This window comes from Thalassophryne amazonica, chromosome 3, assembly GCF_902500255.1.
Source record: "Thalassophryne amazonica chromosome 3, fThaAma1.1, whole genome shotgun sequence".
In the NCBI taxonomy this organism is placed as follows: Eukaryota; Metazoa; Chordata; class Actinopteri; order Batrachoidiformes; family Batrachoididae; genus Thalassophryne; species Thalassophryne amazonica.
The window spans coordinates 47,723,133-47,740,905 of NC_047105.1; the positions used below are offsets into that span (position 1 = coordinate 47,723,133).

At 39.1% G+C, this 17,773-nt stretch overlaps 1 protein-coding gene across 1 annotated transcript in view; it reads left to right on the forward strand.

Moving 5' to 3' along the window:
* Window positions 1–17,773, forward strand: part of slc6a11b (solute carrier family 6 member 11b) — a 163,168-nt gene that overhangs the window by 15,130 nt on the left and 130,265 nt on the right. Inside the window, exon 7 of the mRNA XM_034166193.1 lies at window positions 14,399–14,533. Within this exon, the coding sequence (XP_034022084.1) occupies window positions 14,399–14,533 (135 nt within the window). The remainder of the gene's footprint in view (window positions 1–14,398; window positions 14,534–17,773) is intronic.

Consider the following 17,773-nt stretch of genomic DNA (forward strand, 5'->3'; position numbering starts at 1 on the left):
ACAGACAAACCATGGAGAGCTGACATTTTCCGTTTGGTATGCTTCTGTATTTTGGGTCAAGGATGAAAGCTACAAAACAGAATGTTGATAGGACTAATATTTTTGGAGAAACTACGGATATTAGCTAATGCTGCTCATTACATTCTGGACTAACACACCATTCAAGCAGGGTGTGGTAAATAATTTTTATATTAAAAGCATGATTGTGTGCATGATTTTATTTAGTAAGTTTAATGTAAGTACATAATATTGTAATTATGTTAATAAAAATACATGGATGACACAAGAAAATGAAAACACTTATTTCCATTGTGGTCCATTTAAAAATCAAATCAGCCAACCAATATATCGGTCAGGTTCTCTCATGCATTTATCGATCTGTTCACTCACTACATTTTACAGGGTGCATGCCTGGGCTTTTCCAAAGCCTAGATGCAATAAAACTGGAAGAATTTCTCTATGGCTGTGTGTACCCAAATCTCTCTCTGTGTGTGCTGCTCTTCATTTTCATCTTTTGCACTGATACTCAAGCAACCAGGAGCTAAACCACTTTCCTTCTCATCTTCAAAATAAATGTTTCAAAAGATGCCACGTGCATGCTTCCCTGCAAGGGGAGAACAAGTGGTAAGGCTGCACCACCGACTTCTGCCTTGTCTCCTATTGGCCTCACACTCCGATGTCCTCTTCCTGACTCTCGCAGTACTCTGCACATTGCGCTCTGTGCTCCACAGGTGCTTCTGGAACACTTACAGGTTCAGCCATGCAGAATGAGCATAGAGTTTTAGGAAGATAAAGATAGAAATGCAGGGAACAAAGTGAGAGGAATAACAAAAAAGTAAGGAGAAAGGAAGTACATTGTGTGAGGAAAAATTAATGGTTTACATTCTACACGATGGGGATAAACAAGGTGGCAAAGCTTATATCTGACTGAAGTGTCTTTTCTGTGGCTGTGAAGTGAGAGAGGAGAAAACTGCTTCATGGCCGAGCTTTAGCAGCCGTTCCAAGATTGATTCCTGTATTCAGAGGAGGAAAGGAGAGTGTTCATGAGGAGCATGTAGAGTATACCCTCAGCCTCTACCTCTCAGTGTTTCTCTCTTTCCTGCTTGTTGCAAGAGCGAGAGAGAGGAGCTTTCTTCTTCTTCACGGCCCCCGCGGCCCATTGAGATCAGACTCTGCTAAGCTGTTTGCTTTGTTGGCCGTGTTCACTGGCCCTTCTCACATTTAAGCCCTCCCGCTAGATTTATGGTGAGGCAGAGGCGAGTTTGACTAGTAAATTTGCGGCGGCTCAAATGTTTACCCACGGCGAGCTGGAAGGAAGCATGCCGAGCATCAGAGAGTCACGGACAGACTGGATATTGTCCTCTCATCTCCGGAGAGATGGAGAGAAAGGGAGAAAGAGAGATGTTTTAGGATGTGTAGTAGTTTTAGATGACAAATTGAAGGAGGGATCATTGAGGCAGGAGACAAGTTTTCCCACACTTTCCCTGTAGGCCAGACACGGATTAAAAGAGCTTAGAGTTGACAAGCTTGTTAAGTATCGTGCATCTCCATTTTTCTTTTTTGGGCTCATGAAGGTTTAATTTCTTGTAAACTACTGATCGACATCCATATTGGATATTCATGATAGAAAGTCTTTTTTTTAATGTAATGAGCAATTAAATGCAATCAAACTTTCAACAGGTGTATTTTCAATATTTTTTGTCTCAATACGTCAAAATATTTGTTTATAGTCCATTCATAAAACTGGGCATTTAGACCTGTGTGGTAATGTTACCCAAGAGTCACGGCTATGGAAGTAAATCTGTGCCATCAGAGTTTGAATTTGAATTTCTAAGGATGAATTTGTTTAGCATCAAAATATTCAGCCTCAAAAACTTCAGCCTAAAAAAAAGAAAAAAAAAAAAATCAACCTAAACAAAAAATTGAATCTAAAAAGAAACTTCAACCTCAAAAAAATCAACCTAAAAAAATTCAAGCTCAAAAATTCAGCCTAAAGCAAATTTCAAGCTAAAAAATTCAACCTAAAAAAAAATTAAACCTGAAAAAATAGAAAAGCAGGGAGAAGCAATCGATCCCGTTCTTAGTCGTCCAATGTTCAGCCAATCACATTTTGCTCCATTGGTCATGTGACACAGAGACAAAATTAAAAGAAGAAGATGTAATACAGTCAGTCAATTATGTTTTCCTCTATTGGTCATGTAACACCAAGACCAAATCTAAACAAGAAGAAGAAGAAGAAGACATGATACATTGCTGAAGGTTGGCTGATTGAGACTGGGATCGTTTGCTTCTCCCTGCTTCTCTGTTTTTTGATGTTGAATTTTTTTAGGTTGAATTTTTTTTCCTAGGTTGAATTATTGCAGTGGAAATTGTTTTAGATTGATTTTTTTGAGGTTGAATTTTTTTTTTTTTTAGGTTGACGTTTTGGAGGCTGAATATTTTGATGCCAAACAAATTCAACCTTAGAAATTTAACTTCAAACTCTGGTTTTGATGCTAAAAAATTCAACCTTAAATGTTCAAATTCAAACTCTGATGGCACAGATTTACTTCCATACACAACTGTGCTCATTTGTATGAATGGTCAACTTAATCTGAGTCTGTAGTACGTGCACGTGCTTCTCCATGTTGTCAATGGAGTTGTGGACGTATGTGCGTGCTTGTGCGCTTTGGTGCACCCTTCAAGGAAAAGCACATTTTCCCACACTGCCAGCATCACTGCTCTCGGCTTCTCCTGTTTAAGAGATGGGGCCAGAGGAGCTTTCTTTTCTTTTCAGTCCCTGGCCCGGTTCTGCTCCATTCTGTTCTGTCCTCAATTGGACTTTGACTGAGTGCCAGTGAGCAAGGGGATGTATGTTGCCTGCCTCTGCCTTCCAAGAGGCCAAGGTCTTTGTTCAAGAGGTTTCAAAGAGTCTTGAGATGTCCAGCGCAATTCTACAAAACACAAATTGTTAAAAAAAAAAATAACAGAGGTATTGGGTTGATAGTTTGCAAGTGTGAGCTCCTGTCTAGAAGTTATCACCATGAGACATTTATCTCAAGTCCTAAACTCTACTTGATCTCCTCCTCATCATACAACACCTGCTGTTGTGTGAAATGTTTATTACCTCTTGTTTTTACCTTATGGTATACCATAGAAAATCACAAATGTAATAAAATCAGAATTATGACAACTTCTAATGTGTGGCAGAGTGGTAGATGAAGATGAGATGAAAGATGGGGTTAGAACAATGTGGTGGAAAACAAGTTTGCTCTATGTTTCGCTTCCTCTTCCTCGTTGTTGACTGGGTGATGAGAAAGACAACAGAAGGGGAAGAACTGGAATAACAGATGAATGGTAAATGGACTGCATTTATATTAGCTCTTTTCCATCTGCATCAGATGCTTAAAGTGCTTTACAATTATGCCTCACATTCACCAATTCACACAAACACACTTACATACCGATGTCAGACTGCTGCCATGCAAGGCGCTCACTATACACCGAGAGCAACTGGGGATTAAGGACCTTGCCCAAGGGTGCTTCAGTAAAAGAAAATAAGCAAATATATAAATATAACACAACAATGGAGTTATAATTACATCTACATGATATTCCAGCCCAGTCTCACGTTATTTTTTCGTCCTTCCGTCACGAAATAATTAAAATTTTTGTGACAGGGTTTTTTTTAAACTCACTATTACTAACCCTATTCCTACCCCCAACCCTAACCTTAACCCTAACCCCCCCCAACCCCCCCACCGCACTTTTAATTATGTCCACCCGACACGGAATGAATTATAATGAATTCGTGCGCCCATGATGAAAATTTTGCACTTTTCATGGCATTATGATGAACCAATAGATTAATGTATATTTCCTGCTGCTGAATCACGACATGTCGTGAGACTGAGTTGGATATTCATGAAAAGCCATTGTTTTTAGCATGCTAACTTTAGTGCTAGAAGATCTTGTCATTTTATTTTTTAATTTTACCACTGACAATAATCAGTATATTGAAGAGACCATTTCCCATCGGGTCCTGAATTACCCACAGACCCCACAGTTGGCCATCTTGACGGTCAAGCCGTTATTGTTATTTGTCAGTGAAGCAAGAAACAAAGTCAAAGAAGCAGCTCAGTTCATCATGAATTTGAAGCATTGTAAGAGCGACATGGTGGAAAAATCTCAAAGTATCAAGAATCCGTAGGAGGGAGTGCTTTCAAAGAGTTACAACCCCAATTCCATTGAAGTTGGGACGTTGTGTAAAATGTAAATAAAAACAGACTACAATGATTTGCAAATCCGCTTCAACCTATATTCAACTGAATACACCACAAAGACAAGATAATTAATGTTCAAACTGATAAACTTTATTGGTTTTGTGCAAATATTTGCTCATTTTGAAATGGATGCCTGCAAAACATTTCAAAAAAGCTGGGACAGTGGTATGTTTACCACTGTGTTACATCACCTTTCCTTCTAACATCACCCAATAAGCGTTTGGGAACTGAGGACACCAACTGCTGAAGCTTTGTAGGTGGAATTCTTTCCCATTCTTGCTTGATGTACGACTTCAGTTGTTCAACAGTTCCGGGTCTCCGTTTTCGTATTTTGCGCTTCATAATGCGCCACACATTTTCAATGGGCGTCGGGTCTGGACTGCAGGCAGGCCAGTCTAGTACCCGCACTCTTTTACTATGAAGCCACACTGTTGCAACACGTGCAGAATGTGGCTTGGCATTGTCTTGCTGAAATAAGCAGGGACGTCCCTAAAAAAGACGTTGCTTGGATGGCAGCATGTGTTGCTCCAAAACCTGGATGTACTTTTCAGCATTGATGGTGCCATTACAAATGTGTATGCTGACCATGCCATGGGCACTAACACACCCCCATACCATCACAGATGCTGGCTTTTGAAGTTTGTGCTGCTAACAATCTGGATCGTCTTTTTCCTCTTTTGTCCGGAGGACACGACGTCTGTGATTTCCAAAAACAATCTGAAACGTGGACTCATCAGACCACAGCACATTTTTCCACTTTGCGTCTGTCCATTTCAAATGAGCTCAGGCCCAGAGAAGGTGGCGGCGTTTCTGGATGTTGTTGATGTATGGCTTTCACTTTGCATGGTAGAGTTTTAACTTGCACTTGTAGATGTAGCGATGAACTGACACTGGTTGTCTGAAGTGTTCCTGAGCCCACACGGTAAGATCCTTTACACAATGATGTCAGTTTTTAATGCAGTGCCGTCTGAGGGATCGACAGTCACGGGCATTCAATGTTGGGTTTTGGCCTTGCTGCTTACGTGTAGAAAGTTCTCAAAATTCTTTGAATCTTCTGATTATATTAAGGACTGTAGATGATGGAATCCCTAAATCCCTTGCAATTAGACGTTGAGAAACATTGTTTCTAAACTGTTGGACTATTTTTTCAAACAGTTGTTCACAAAATGGTGATCCTCACCCCATTTTTGCTTGTGAACGGCTGAGTCTTTTGGGGATGCTCCTTTTATACCCAGTCATGACACTCACCTGTTTCCAATTAATCTGTTCACCTGTGGAATGTTCCAAACAGGTGTTCTTTGAGCATTCATCAACTTTCCCAGTCTTTTGTTGCCCCGTCCCAGCTTTTTGCGAAATGTGTTGCAGGTATGCATTTCAAAATGAGCAAATATTCGCACAAAAACAATCAAGTTTATCAGTTTGAACATTTAATATCTTGTCTTTGTGGTGTATTCAATTGAATATAGGTTGAAGAGGATTTGCAAATCATTATATTCTGTTTTATTTACATTTTACACAATGTCCCAACTTCATTGGAATTGGGGTTGTATCTTAACAAGTTGAACTTTTCTTTCAACTCCATATTTTCTGTTATGAGTTGTTGAAGCTCTACCAGCATCCTTTCTGCAATCTCTGGCTAACTGTGTGCAGCTGCACCAGCAGTTTCTGGTCTGGGCAACCAGTCATCGACACAGGCATCAGCACTATCAGATGTTCAATCAATCTCAGTATTACCCGTCTGTTCCTTTTGCAGATTTAGCAGAGCAAATGCTCCTTCGGACTTGGTTTTTATCTCCCATCGTCCTTTGACTTACTCATACCACTTCTGATTACACAATATCATATATATATCGATATAAAAGTCCACTGTGTACAAATTGAGGGAAATTTGTCAACTATCCTAGCAGTGGTGGGCACAGATAACCAAAAAATTAACTTCGATAACAGATAATCAGATAACTGAAAAGTTATCTTTGATAAAGATAAAACAATAAACCACGTAAAAATGTATCAAGTTACAGATAACAGATAAATTCCAGTAGTGTCTCTGGTACATTTGCAAATACTAATAAACTGAATTTGAGTTTTAACACCACAATCGCTTCTGGTAGCATCAAAAGCGACAATAGACCCAAACAATGAGCCCACACTTCTGTCTTTGAACATCTTGCCCCCTGCTGGAAGCTCTTGTTTACTACATGGCTTCCAGCACAGACACAAGCTGAGAGCAGCCATAAAGCCCAGGTCTCTACCAATCATAATGCTCCGGTCAGGTGGAGGTCTTGGAAAATAAAGCAGTGCTGACTTATGGTTTGGATTTATAAATAACATTAATACCGATAGAATAACTCCATTAATGTCAATTCTGTCATTTGTAAAATATAACATATATCTTTTAATGTTGAATAATGCACTAATTCTGAGGTTTAGTAACAAACACAGACAGATCGCAAAGGATTCTGGGTAAAATGTGCCTCTGCTAAACACTGATTGGTTCAGTCATTCATTATGTAAACCAACACGTTATTGTGATGTGTGTCATGTGTTGGTGTTTACAGATAAATGTGCTTTTGTAAAATATTTCATTTTTTTATTTGTAAAAACAGGCATTTTTACGGAGCCCTGGAAGTGTCATCGCAAAATGTTTTGCATGTGGAGAGAATGTGCGCACATCTTATGATGTGCGCACGTTTTACGATGTTGTACGGATGTTTTATATTGTAAAACATGCATTCAGTATTGTCTTGACACATAAGTGATGGCTATTCGCCCTATTGACATTTCAAATCCCACAAAACCTTGGAGAGGTCGCCGCACTGCAAGATCCCAGTAACATTGAGAACTGCATTGAGACGCTCTGATCACGCTGCACTTTAACCGTCCGCTGCACACAGACAACACCATTAACATCGCAACATAAAACTATGTTTATATAGTGCCTAAAACTCTCGTGAATATATTCTCTGGGTTTATAGACGTTGTTATTGTGTTTATTTTATGTAAACGTGAGAATCACAGGCTGTCTCTCCGTTATTTTTCAATGGGAGCTGCTGTGAGCTACGCTCGCTTCCTGTTCATGTCGTTCTGGGGGAAAGTGAAGTTTGCTCTTTAACGTCTTGATTATTGTTCTTTACAACACTGTTTGTCCTCTTTGTTCGAGACTAATATATATAATATGTCTGTAATTCGGTTTTCGTTTATTAAATTCCACGCAGATTAAACGTAACAGACACGGATTATTTGTTATAATTGTTTTAGCAAGTTTTCAGGGTATCATGCATGCAGTCTCTTATTAACGTGACAAAAAGCATAAAAAATACATTTTTGTAGTATAATATTAATTTACAACTGTCATTGTGTTGATTCTCTATATGTTGTTGACTGCAGCGACTCTCTGGCACGCAAGGGATTATGGGATACATCAATAGGGTGAATGAACACTACTGGCCAGTAGATGGCAGTAGAGACCTTGAAAACTTGCCAAAACAAAATTCCAGATAATCTGTGTCTGCTACATTTAAGATGCGTGGAATTTAATAAACGCAGACACAATAACAACGTCTATAAACCCAGAGAATATATTCACGAGAGTTTTAGGCACTAGAGTTGAATGCTGTTGTCTGGAGAGCCTGATCAGAGTGTTTCAAATGCATTTCTCATGTCGTGAACATACTGAGATTACCCTATTCTACCCATAATGCACTGCTCGGCACAGCATATATCCACACTAAAACCTTAAAAATTAGCGCATTACTTTAAAACAAAACATATATCTGATATTTTCACTTTATAAACTTCAGACATGACATTAATTTAAATAACTTGTCCAACATTAGTTTGGTTAAAACTTGAACCATAAGTTTAAAATGTATGCCTCTGGATGACTTGGGTGATATTGCCCGTATATCACTATGGGGTTAAGAGAAATGAGTTGTTTTGTTTTTTGGGGGGGGACCAGTTCCCCTTTGTCTACAGAGGATAGAGCGGTTTCTTCTGAAAGTACCTCTACACATCAACTACACATCAGCTACATAACATTTAACACGTAGGTGCTCAACTGATTTTAAGTTTCATAAATATTTGTAGCTGTTCAGCTTTATTTACCACGTTATCGGACAAAAATTTATCGCAACATAATTAGTCTGAAAATGGTTTTTAAAGTTATCTAAAAAGATAATCTGATAATGAAAACATTATCTTCGATAATTATCGGTTATCGTATTATCGGAACTGTGCCCGCCACTGTATCCTAGTGTATTATTTTAAAATGCACGTACCAATCACAAAGTGGTCAGAACAGACTTTTATTCTAGCTAGCCACACTCTTCTTCGCTCCCTAGACAATTATTTGGTCTGCTTTCCCAGATGAGGGATGACCTTCGGGATAACATAATAGCACTGGCTCATATTTTTGGTATTTGATTAGTTAGTATTACCCCACACTGCACAAGTATTCACCATAATTGAGCACATAGATATGAGTGCGTCGGCCTTTGTGACAGATGTATTTACACTTTGGCTAGCCCGTCAAGATGATGACTGTTGCATTGTGGGTAGAGCATGACATCATAGTAAAATGGCTTGAAAAATGGCCATTTTATTGTTGATCACTGTCAAAATTTTATTGTTAACCACTATCAAAATTTTGTTGATCACTATCAAAAGACTGTTAACTGGCTGTTGGCAGTTTCAATTTCAATTTATTTTCATTTATATAGCGCCAAATCACAACAGAGTTGCCTCAACGCGCTTCACACAGGTAAGGTCTAACCTTACCAACCCCCAGAGCAACAGTGGTAAGGAAAAAGTCCCTCTGAGGAAGAAACCTCAAGCAGACCAGACTCAAAGGGGTGACCGTCTGCTTGGGCCATGCTACAAACATAAATTACAGAACAATTCACAGAACAATTCATGTACAAATATACAAGAAATGCTATTGGCGCACAGGACAGGAGGATCGCCAACACGAATACAACTCCCATCTCTGGATGGAGCTGCACCTTAAACAGAGAGAAAAAACAGAATCAGGCATCAGAAAGACAAAAAATACTGTATAATTTGCCAGCATTAAACAACAAGAAAAACAGAGAAATACTAAGGTGATCACTGGCCACTAGCCCTAAACTTCACTAAAAGACCCAGACTTTAGGTAAAGTTGAGGCCGCAGCCCACTCCAATTACTAAACGAAATGAATTAAAAGACTAAAAAGCATAAAACAAAACTGTACCAGTATGCTAGCCATATGAAAGGGAAAATAAGTGCGTCTTAAGTCTGGACTTGAAAATCTCCACAGAATCTGACTCTTTTATTGACGCAAGGAGATCATTCCACGGAACAGGGGCACAATAAGAGAAAGCTCTGTGACCCGCAGACTTCTTATTCACCTTAGGGACACAAAGTAGTCCTGCACCCTGAGAAGGTAAAGCCCGAGCTGGTACGTAAGGTTTAATTAGGTCAGCTAGGTAGGGAGGTGCTAGTCCATGAATAATTTTATAGGTTAGTAGCAGGACCTTAAAATCTGATCTCACTGGGACAGGAAGCCAGTGAAGGGATGCCAAAATGGGTGTAATGTGGTTGTACTTTCTGCTTCGTGTCAAAAGTCTGGCTGCAGCATTTTGAACCAATTGGAGACCCCTAATGCTAGACTGCGGTAAACCAGAAAATAGAACATTGCAGTAGTCCAATCTAGAAGAGATAAATGCATGGCTCAGGGTCTCAGCATCAGCCATAGACAGGATGGGACGAATCTTCGCTATTTTTCGCAGGTGGAAGAAAGCAGTCCTAGTAATATTTCTAATGTGGAGGCCAAAGGACAATGAAGGATCAAAAATTACCCCAAGGTTCCTCACTTTGTCAGTGTGATGTATGACACACGAGCCAAGGCTGAGCATTAACTGGTCAAATTGATGCCGATGTCTCACTGGACCAAGAACCATCATTTCAGTCTTATCAGAGTTTAAAAGTAGGAATTTTCTAGACATCCAGCTTCTCACTGCTGCAAGGCAATCTTGTAAGGATTTTATGTGAACGAGATTACCAGCAGTTATCGGCATGTATAACTGAGTATCATCTGCATAGCAGTGAAAGGTAATCCCAAAACGCTGCAATATGTGCCCAAGGGGTGCTATATAAAGGGAGAAAAGCAGGGGGCTTAAGACAGACCCCTGTGGAACCCCAAATTTCATGTCACTAAGGTTAGAGGTAGTGTTACTGTACAAAACACAGTGAGAACGACTGGTCAAGTATGACGTCAGCCATGCAAGGGCACTCCCAGTAATCCCAAAATGATTTTCCAGCCTATCAAGTAGAATATCAATTCAATTCAATCAATTTTTTTTTTTATATAGCGCCAAATCACAACAAACAGTTGCCCCAAGGCGCTTTATATTGTAAGGCAAGGCCATACAATAATTATGTAAAACCCCAACGGTCAAAACGACCCCCTGTGAGCAAGCACTTGGCTACAGTGGGAAGGAAAAACTCCCTTTTAACAGGAAGAAACCTCCAGCAGAACCAGGCTCAGGGAGGGGCAGTCTTCTGCTGGGACTGGTTGGGGCTGAGGGAGAGAACCAGGAAAAAGACATGCTGTGGAGGGGAGCAGAGATCGATCACTAATGATTAAATGCAGAGTGGTACATACAGAGCAAAAAGAGAAAGAAACAGTGCATCATGGGAACCCCCCAGCAGTCTAAGTCTATAGCAGCATAACTAAGGGATGGTTCAGGGTCACCTGATCCAGCCCTAACTATAAGCTTTAGCAAAAAGGAAAGTTTTAAGCCTAATCTTAAAAGTAGAGAGGGTGTCTGTCTCCCTGATCTGAATTGGGAGCTGGTTCCACAGGAGAGGAGCCTGAAAGCTGAAGGTTCTGCCTCCCATTCTACTCTTACAAACCCTAGGAACTACAAGTAAGCCTGCAGTCTGAGAGCGAAGCGCTCTATTGGGGTGATATGGTACTACGAGGGTCCTAAGATAAGATGGGACCTGATTATTCAAAACCTTATAAGTAAGAAGAAGAATTTTAAATTCTATTCTAGAATTAACAGGAAGCCAATGAAGAGAGGCCAATATGGGTGAGATATGCTCTCTCCTTCTAGTCCCTGTTAGTACTCTAGCTGCAGCATTTTGAATTAACTGAAGGCTTTTTAGGGAACTTTTAGGACAACCTGATAATAATGAATTACAATAGTCCAGCCTAGAGGAAATAAATGCATGAATTAGTTTTTCAGCATCACTCTGAGACAAGACCTTTCTAATTTTAGAGATATTGCGTAAATGCAAAAAAGCAGTCCTACATATTGTTTAATATGCGCTTTGAATGACATATCCTGATCAAAAATGACTCCAAGATTTCTCACAGTATTACTAGAGGTCAGGGTAATGCCATCCAGAGTAAGGATCTGGTTAGACACCATGTTTCTAAGATTTGTGGGGCCAAGTACAATAACTTCAGTTTTATCTGAGTTTAAAAGCAGGAAATTAGAGGTCATCTATGTCTTTATGTCTGTAAGACAATCCTGCAGTTTAGCTAATTGGTGTGTGTCCTCTGGCTTCATGGATAGATAAAGCTGGGTATCATCTGCGTAACAATGAAAATTTAAGCAATACCGTCTAATAATACTGCCTAAGGGAAGCATGTATAAAGTGAATAAAATTGGTCCTAGCACAGAACCTTGTGGAACTCCATAATTAACTTTAGTCTGTGAAGAAGATTCCCCATTTACATGAACAAATTGTAAGAAGATCATAAGAAGATCATTTGCAACCTTCACTAATGCTGTTTCTGTACTATGATGAATTCTAAAACCTGACTGAAACTCTTCAAATAGACCATTCCTCTGCAGATGATCAGTTAGCTGTTTTACAACTACCCTTTCAAGAATTTTTGAGAGAAAAGGAAGGTTGGAGATTGGCCTATAATTAGCTAAGATAGCTGGGTCAAGTGATGGTTTAATTACTGCCACCTTAAAAGCCTGTGGTACATAACCAACTAACAAAGATAGATTGATCATATTTAAGATCAAAGCATTAAATAATGGTAAGGCTTCCTTGAGCAACCTGGTAGGAATGGGGTCTAATAAACATGTTGATGGTTTGGATGAAGTAACTAATGAAAATAACTCAGACAGGACAATCGGAGAGAAAGAGTCTAACCAAATACCGGCATCACTGAAAGCAGCCAAAGATAACGATACGTCTTTGGGATGGTTATGAGTAATTTTTTCTCTAATAGTTAAAATTTTGTTAGCAAAGAAAGTCATGAAGTCATTACTAGTTAAAGTTAATGGAATACTCAGCTCAATAGAGCTCTGACTCTTTGTCAGCCTGGCTACAGTGCTGAAAAGAAACCTGGGGTTGTTCTTATTGATGATCCACTCTATCAAATGCAGCACTGACAACTAACAGCAACAGAACCGTAGTGGTGTCTGAATCCATTGTAAGCAGAACATCATTCACCACTTTAGTGAGAGCCGTCTCTGTGGAATGATATTTTCTAAAAGCAGACTGCAGTGGCTCAAAGAGATTATTCTCAGTAAGATAGTCTACATCTGCCGTGACACCACTTTTTTCAGAATTTTTGAGAAAAATGATAGATTTGATATCGGCCGATAGTTTTTCAATACACTAGGGTCAAGATTAGGTTTCTTAAGTAATGGTTTAATCACTGCAGATTTGAAACATTTAGGAACAGATCCAGAAGTTAAAGAAAGATTAATAATTTCCAGCACAGTCGGCCCAAGAGTGGGCCACAGGTCCTTAAACAGTTTTGTTGGTATAGGATCAAATAAACAGGTTGTGCTTTTTGTTGACATTAGGAGTTTTGTCAGCATGCCTAGTGAGATACTATCAAATTCTGTAAATCTAGGTAATACCTCAGTAGTGGCGCCCACCTGAATAGCAGGGTGTAGTGGCTGGGTTATGGGATATGTTTAACCTGATGTCTTCTATTTTCTTCCCAAAGTAATCCAGGAAATCTTATGCTGTAAAAGGAGAGCGAACTACAGGTGGTTGTCCATGCATAAGTGTTGCCACCGTGTCGAACAAGAATTTTGAATTATGCTTGTATTTGTCAGAGTAGTAAGTTTGCTTTGTAGCCATTAATGCATGCTTACAGTCTAAGATAGCATCATGCCACGCAAGGTGAAATACTTCTAATTTTGAACGACGCCATTTCCTTTCTAGACCTCTTGCTTTATGCTTGAACTCACGCAGATAATCATTGAACCAAGGTGACTGTGATTGGGGGAGCGCGGTTTTAACACAGGTGGTGCAATCATGTCGAGTGTAGTTTTGAGCACTGATTTTTCAGTGCTCAAAACTGCTTCAGTGCTTCAATTTCAGGTCAGATTAAGTTTAGCCACATAGATTCAGGTTGGTGTGATTCGGGTTAGTGGTCATTTTAAGTCTAGTGTTAAACAAGAATCATCAGGAGATGACACATCTCCCCAGTCCCCACAAATCTGTAATAGACTGGTGTTGGGGGAATCACCTAAATACACCCTTATGCTAAATTTGAATGAAACTGGTCAACTGGTTCTTGAAATATTGTGCTAACAAGCAAAAACGGATGGACGGACATGCTGATCGCTATATCATGATAAGACTCAATTAAATTAATGATTAAAGCAGTGCTTCTCAAAGTTATTGGGGGTGCTATGAATTTGTTTTGTTAAAAACAAATGGTTTGTTGTTATAGGATTTTTATGTATATCCTTATCTACAAAAGGAAAATTTGGTAACCACTGGGTAACAATTCATGAAAACACTTGAAGTGTCTCATCTGCAGGGCTACCAAGAGTCACTTGATAGACGGAATTAGCCGACCAGCATGGTGGTTCTGTACTTAGTTGTGTCTCCTCACATAGAAAATAGAATTGGTGTTTGAACAGGATTATTTGCACATTGCCCTGCCTTTTTTGAGTTCCTCATATGTACTAGAGTTGCCCCCTGCAGGTTAAAGTTGTGGGGTATGTAGTGCACACCCCACAACTTTGCATAACCCACAATCTCTTGGGTATGTGAGTATCTCCTTTTGAAATTGACTTGCATGTATGGAGTTCAAAACATATCCCCCACTAAATGATTTGGAATTTGTTCCAGGTTAATTTTTCCACTTTGTCCATTCCTGTTCCACTAGGTGGTGTATGTAACGGCTACATTTCCTTATTTCATGCTGTTGATTCTGCTGATCAGAGGAGTGACGCTGCCAGGAGCGTTTGATGGTATCAAGTTCTACCTCTACCCAGACATCACACGTCTGTCTGACCCTCAGGTAGGTTTGTAGTTTTTTCTTCTTCTTCTTCTTCTGACTGTGTTTCATTCATCAAGAAATCATATTGTGTTTTCAACAAGTAAAGTGTAAACACCTTTCACACTGACCTTAGTAAATACCTGGTGAGGGGATTATCTGGGTATTTTCAGATGTAACTCTTACTGTAGATGATCCTGGATGTCACAAACCGAGGCGGTGAATTTTGTTGTGTGCTTTAATTGCAGTCACACATATTTTCTCATACATTCTGCACAATATAAGTCCTCATACAGGTTTAGCAAAAGGTTAGAAGATCATTTTCTTCACTTTTCCAACAAGCGATCACTCACCTAATGTAGGATTATTTTGTCATACTGTCATCAACCAGTGAAGTGATGTGGATACTGGAGACAAGGGGCAAGCATATACAATATTTTTATCAGTTACATAAAAAAATGAAGTGAAAGTGGGCTTCAAATCATTCACTCACATAATTTTAACATAGACATAGGACTTTAACTCATTCACCATACATGTGTGTGTATACAGTTGTATGGAAAGGTTTGGGCACCCCTGATGATTTCCATGATTTTCCTTTATAAATCATTGGTTGTCTGGATCAGAAATTTCAGTTAAATATATCATATAGCAGACGAACACACTGATTTTTGAGAAGTGACATTAAGTTTCTAGGATGTACAGAAAGTGTACAATAATTATTTAAACAAAATTCGGCAGGTGCATAAATTTGGGCACCCTTGTCAGTTTATTGATTCAAATACATTTAGCACTAATTATTGGAACACAAAATTGGTTTGGTAAGCTCATTGACCCTTGACCTCCTTACACAGGTGAATCCAATCGTGAGAAAGGGTATTTAAGGTGGCATTTCCAAATGTTTCCCCTCTTTGCATCTCTTCTAATGAGTGGCAACATGGGAGCCTCTAAACAACTCAAATGACCTGAAAACAAAGATTGTTCAACATCATGGTATAGGGGAAGGATACAAAAATATATCTCAGAGATATCAGCTGTCAGTTTTCACTGTGAGGAACATAGTAAGGAAATGGAAGACCACAGGCACAGTACTAGTTAAGGCCAGAAGTGGCAGGCCAGAAAAATCTCAGATAAGCTGAAGCGAAGGATGCTGAGAACAGTCAGAGTCAACCCACAAACCTGCTCCAAAGACCTACAACATGATCTTGCTGCAGGTAGTGCCTCTGTGCATCATTCAACTATAGTGCACTTTGCACAAGGAGATGCTGTAATGCAGAGGAATATATATATATATATATATATATATATATACACGTATGTATGTGTGTGTGTGTGTGTCTGTCTGAAAAAATATACCCAAAGGTATTTTGACAGCACAGAAAAACCAATCAATGTTATCAGACATTTTCTGCATGACCATGTGGCCAAAGCATGTAATTTTTCTCCCCAATGCACAGTTTTTACTTCAGTCTTTCCTTTTTGATATTTTAATCCTTTATCTTTTACACCACATGATCAATTGTAACCTCCTCTTCTGAAGTTTCTGAAGTAACAAATCATCCGCCTCCAGTTTTCCGTAAAACCACCTAGCAAATTCAAGTCTCCTTGCCATTTGCTGGGGAGTTATTTCACTCTGAGACTGAATTTTGTATGGAAAGAAATGCAAGTCACCCCTTAGGATGAGTTGCACAGAACTCAATGATTTTTGTTCTCTGAATTAAGGTCAACTGCGGCATTTGTCCTGGACTTTAATGTTTTGCAGAACAAACTTTAGGGTTCCTGAAATGAGAAATACACTATTGTTTATCGGACAAGCAATAGCTCTAAATCGTTGTCCGACCGGCCAAGTGGCATTTTGTTGGTTTAAAACATTCACATTCTTTATTTTCATCACTCGGAACCAAAATATCTGACTTTTTATTTTCTTATTCACATCATGTCTTGTCTTGCACCTCGGGATTAAAAATTCACGGGAGCAAACGGGAGCAAGAACCAACATTTTAGACAGCGAGCCGTCATTTGAGTGGTCAATTTTTGAAAAAGATGCCGAAAGCTGTCTAAGATTAAGACTGGGTTCGATCATTGCAGCCGTCTATGTGTGTGTGTGTGTGTGTGTGTGTGTGTGTGTGTGTGTGTGCTGTGCACGAGTGAGTCGGCCAGCTGCGAGGGGGGGGGGGGGGGGCTGAGTACAGAGTGAAAAACAACACAAACTAAACTGTGGCGCTGGCTTTATTTTTCTCTGGATTGTTCTAACGGTCCGTCCTGTTCACACCGTCTGCACGTGTCACTGACAGTTACACTGAAATTATGATATGAAATAAATTGAGCAAAATTCCTTAAAATGAGAATATATGAATGAACAGAATAAAAATCACACACGTGTGATTAAAAAAACCTGATGTGGAGAAACTGCAGTGATGTTCAGAAGCAGAAATCACATAAAGCAGCTGAGAACTCTGAACTTTAACAGGCTGTTATTTTCCAAACATATTTATTTTAGATGGCTTAATGTAGCTGTTTAATGTTCAAGCACAAAATGTGACTGAGGAGGAGAGTTAAAGAGGAAATGAACTATAGTCAGCATAAAATACAAGGTGCTGATTTTTATTTTTCAAAATTATTAGGCTGCAGTTTAATTTATTTCAAAGTAAGTTACTGCTTATTATTTTCAAAAATCACGAGTCAAATCAGTCTGCATTGTTCAGTTTTTCCTGCACGTTTGTGTATTTTTTTCCTTCTTTATAAGGAGTTTGGTTTTTGTGTTTGTTCTACTACAAAGTTTGAAAAAAACAATAAAAATGTCAACACTTTTCCTCATAACAGTTCTTTAATTTCAGAAATGGAACAGAAACAACCACAAATAGAAAAGTAGGGGCTGTATGTAAAATGAAGATAAAATAAAAATGTTGTTATATTCCCAGTTTCTCCACTCACACCCACAGAAGCCAAACATTCTTCCAAAGTTGTATCTTGGTGGCTTCCCTCACTTGTCTTCTTCCTGCATGGACATTTAGTTTTTGAGAACTGCCTACCTGACACAGATTTACCATAAAGTACCACACTGTTTGTATTTCTGAATTATTGGTGTAAATAAAGTCTAAGAAATATTCAGTGAGTTGGAAATGTTCATGTATTCATCTTCTGACATTTCCTAAGAAAACTGGCTGTAAATATTATTAACTAATTCTTCCATTAACAATAAACTTCCCTGTCCCAACCTTTTTTCCTTGGAAAATGCTGCAGGCCTCGAATGTAGGAATGGAT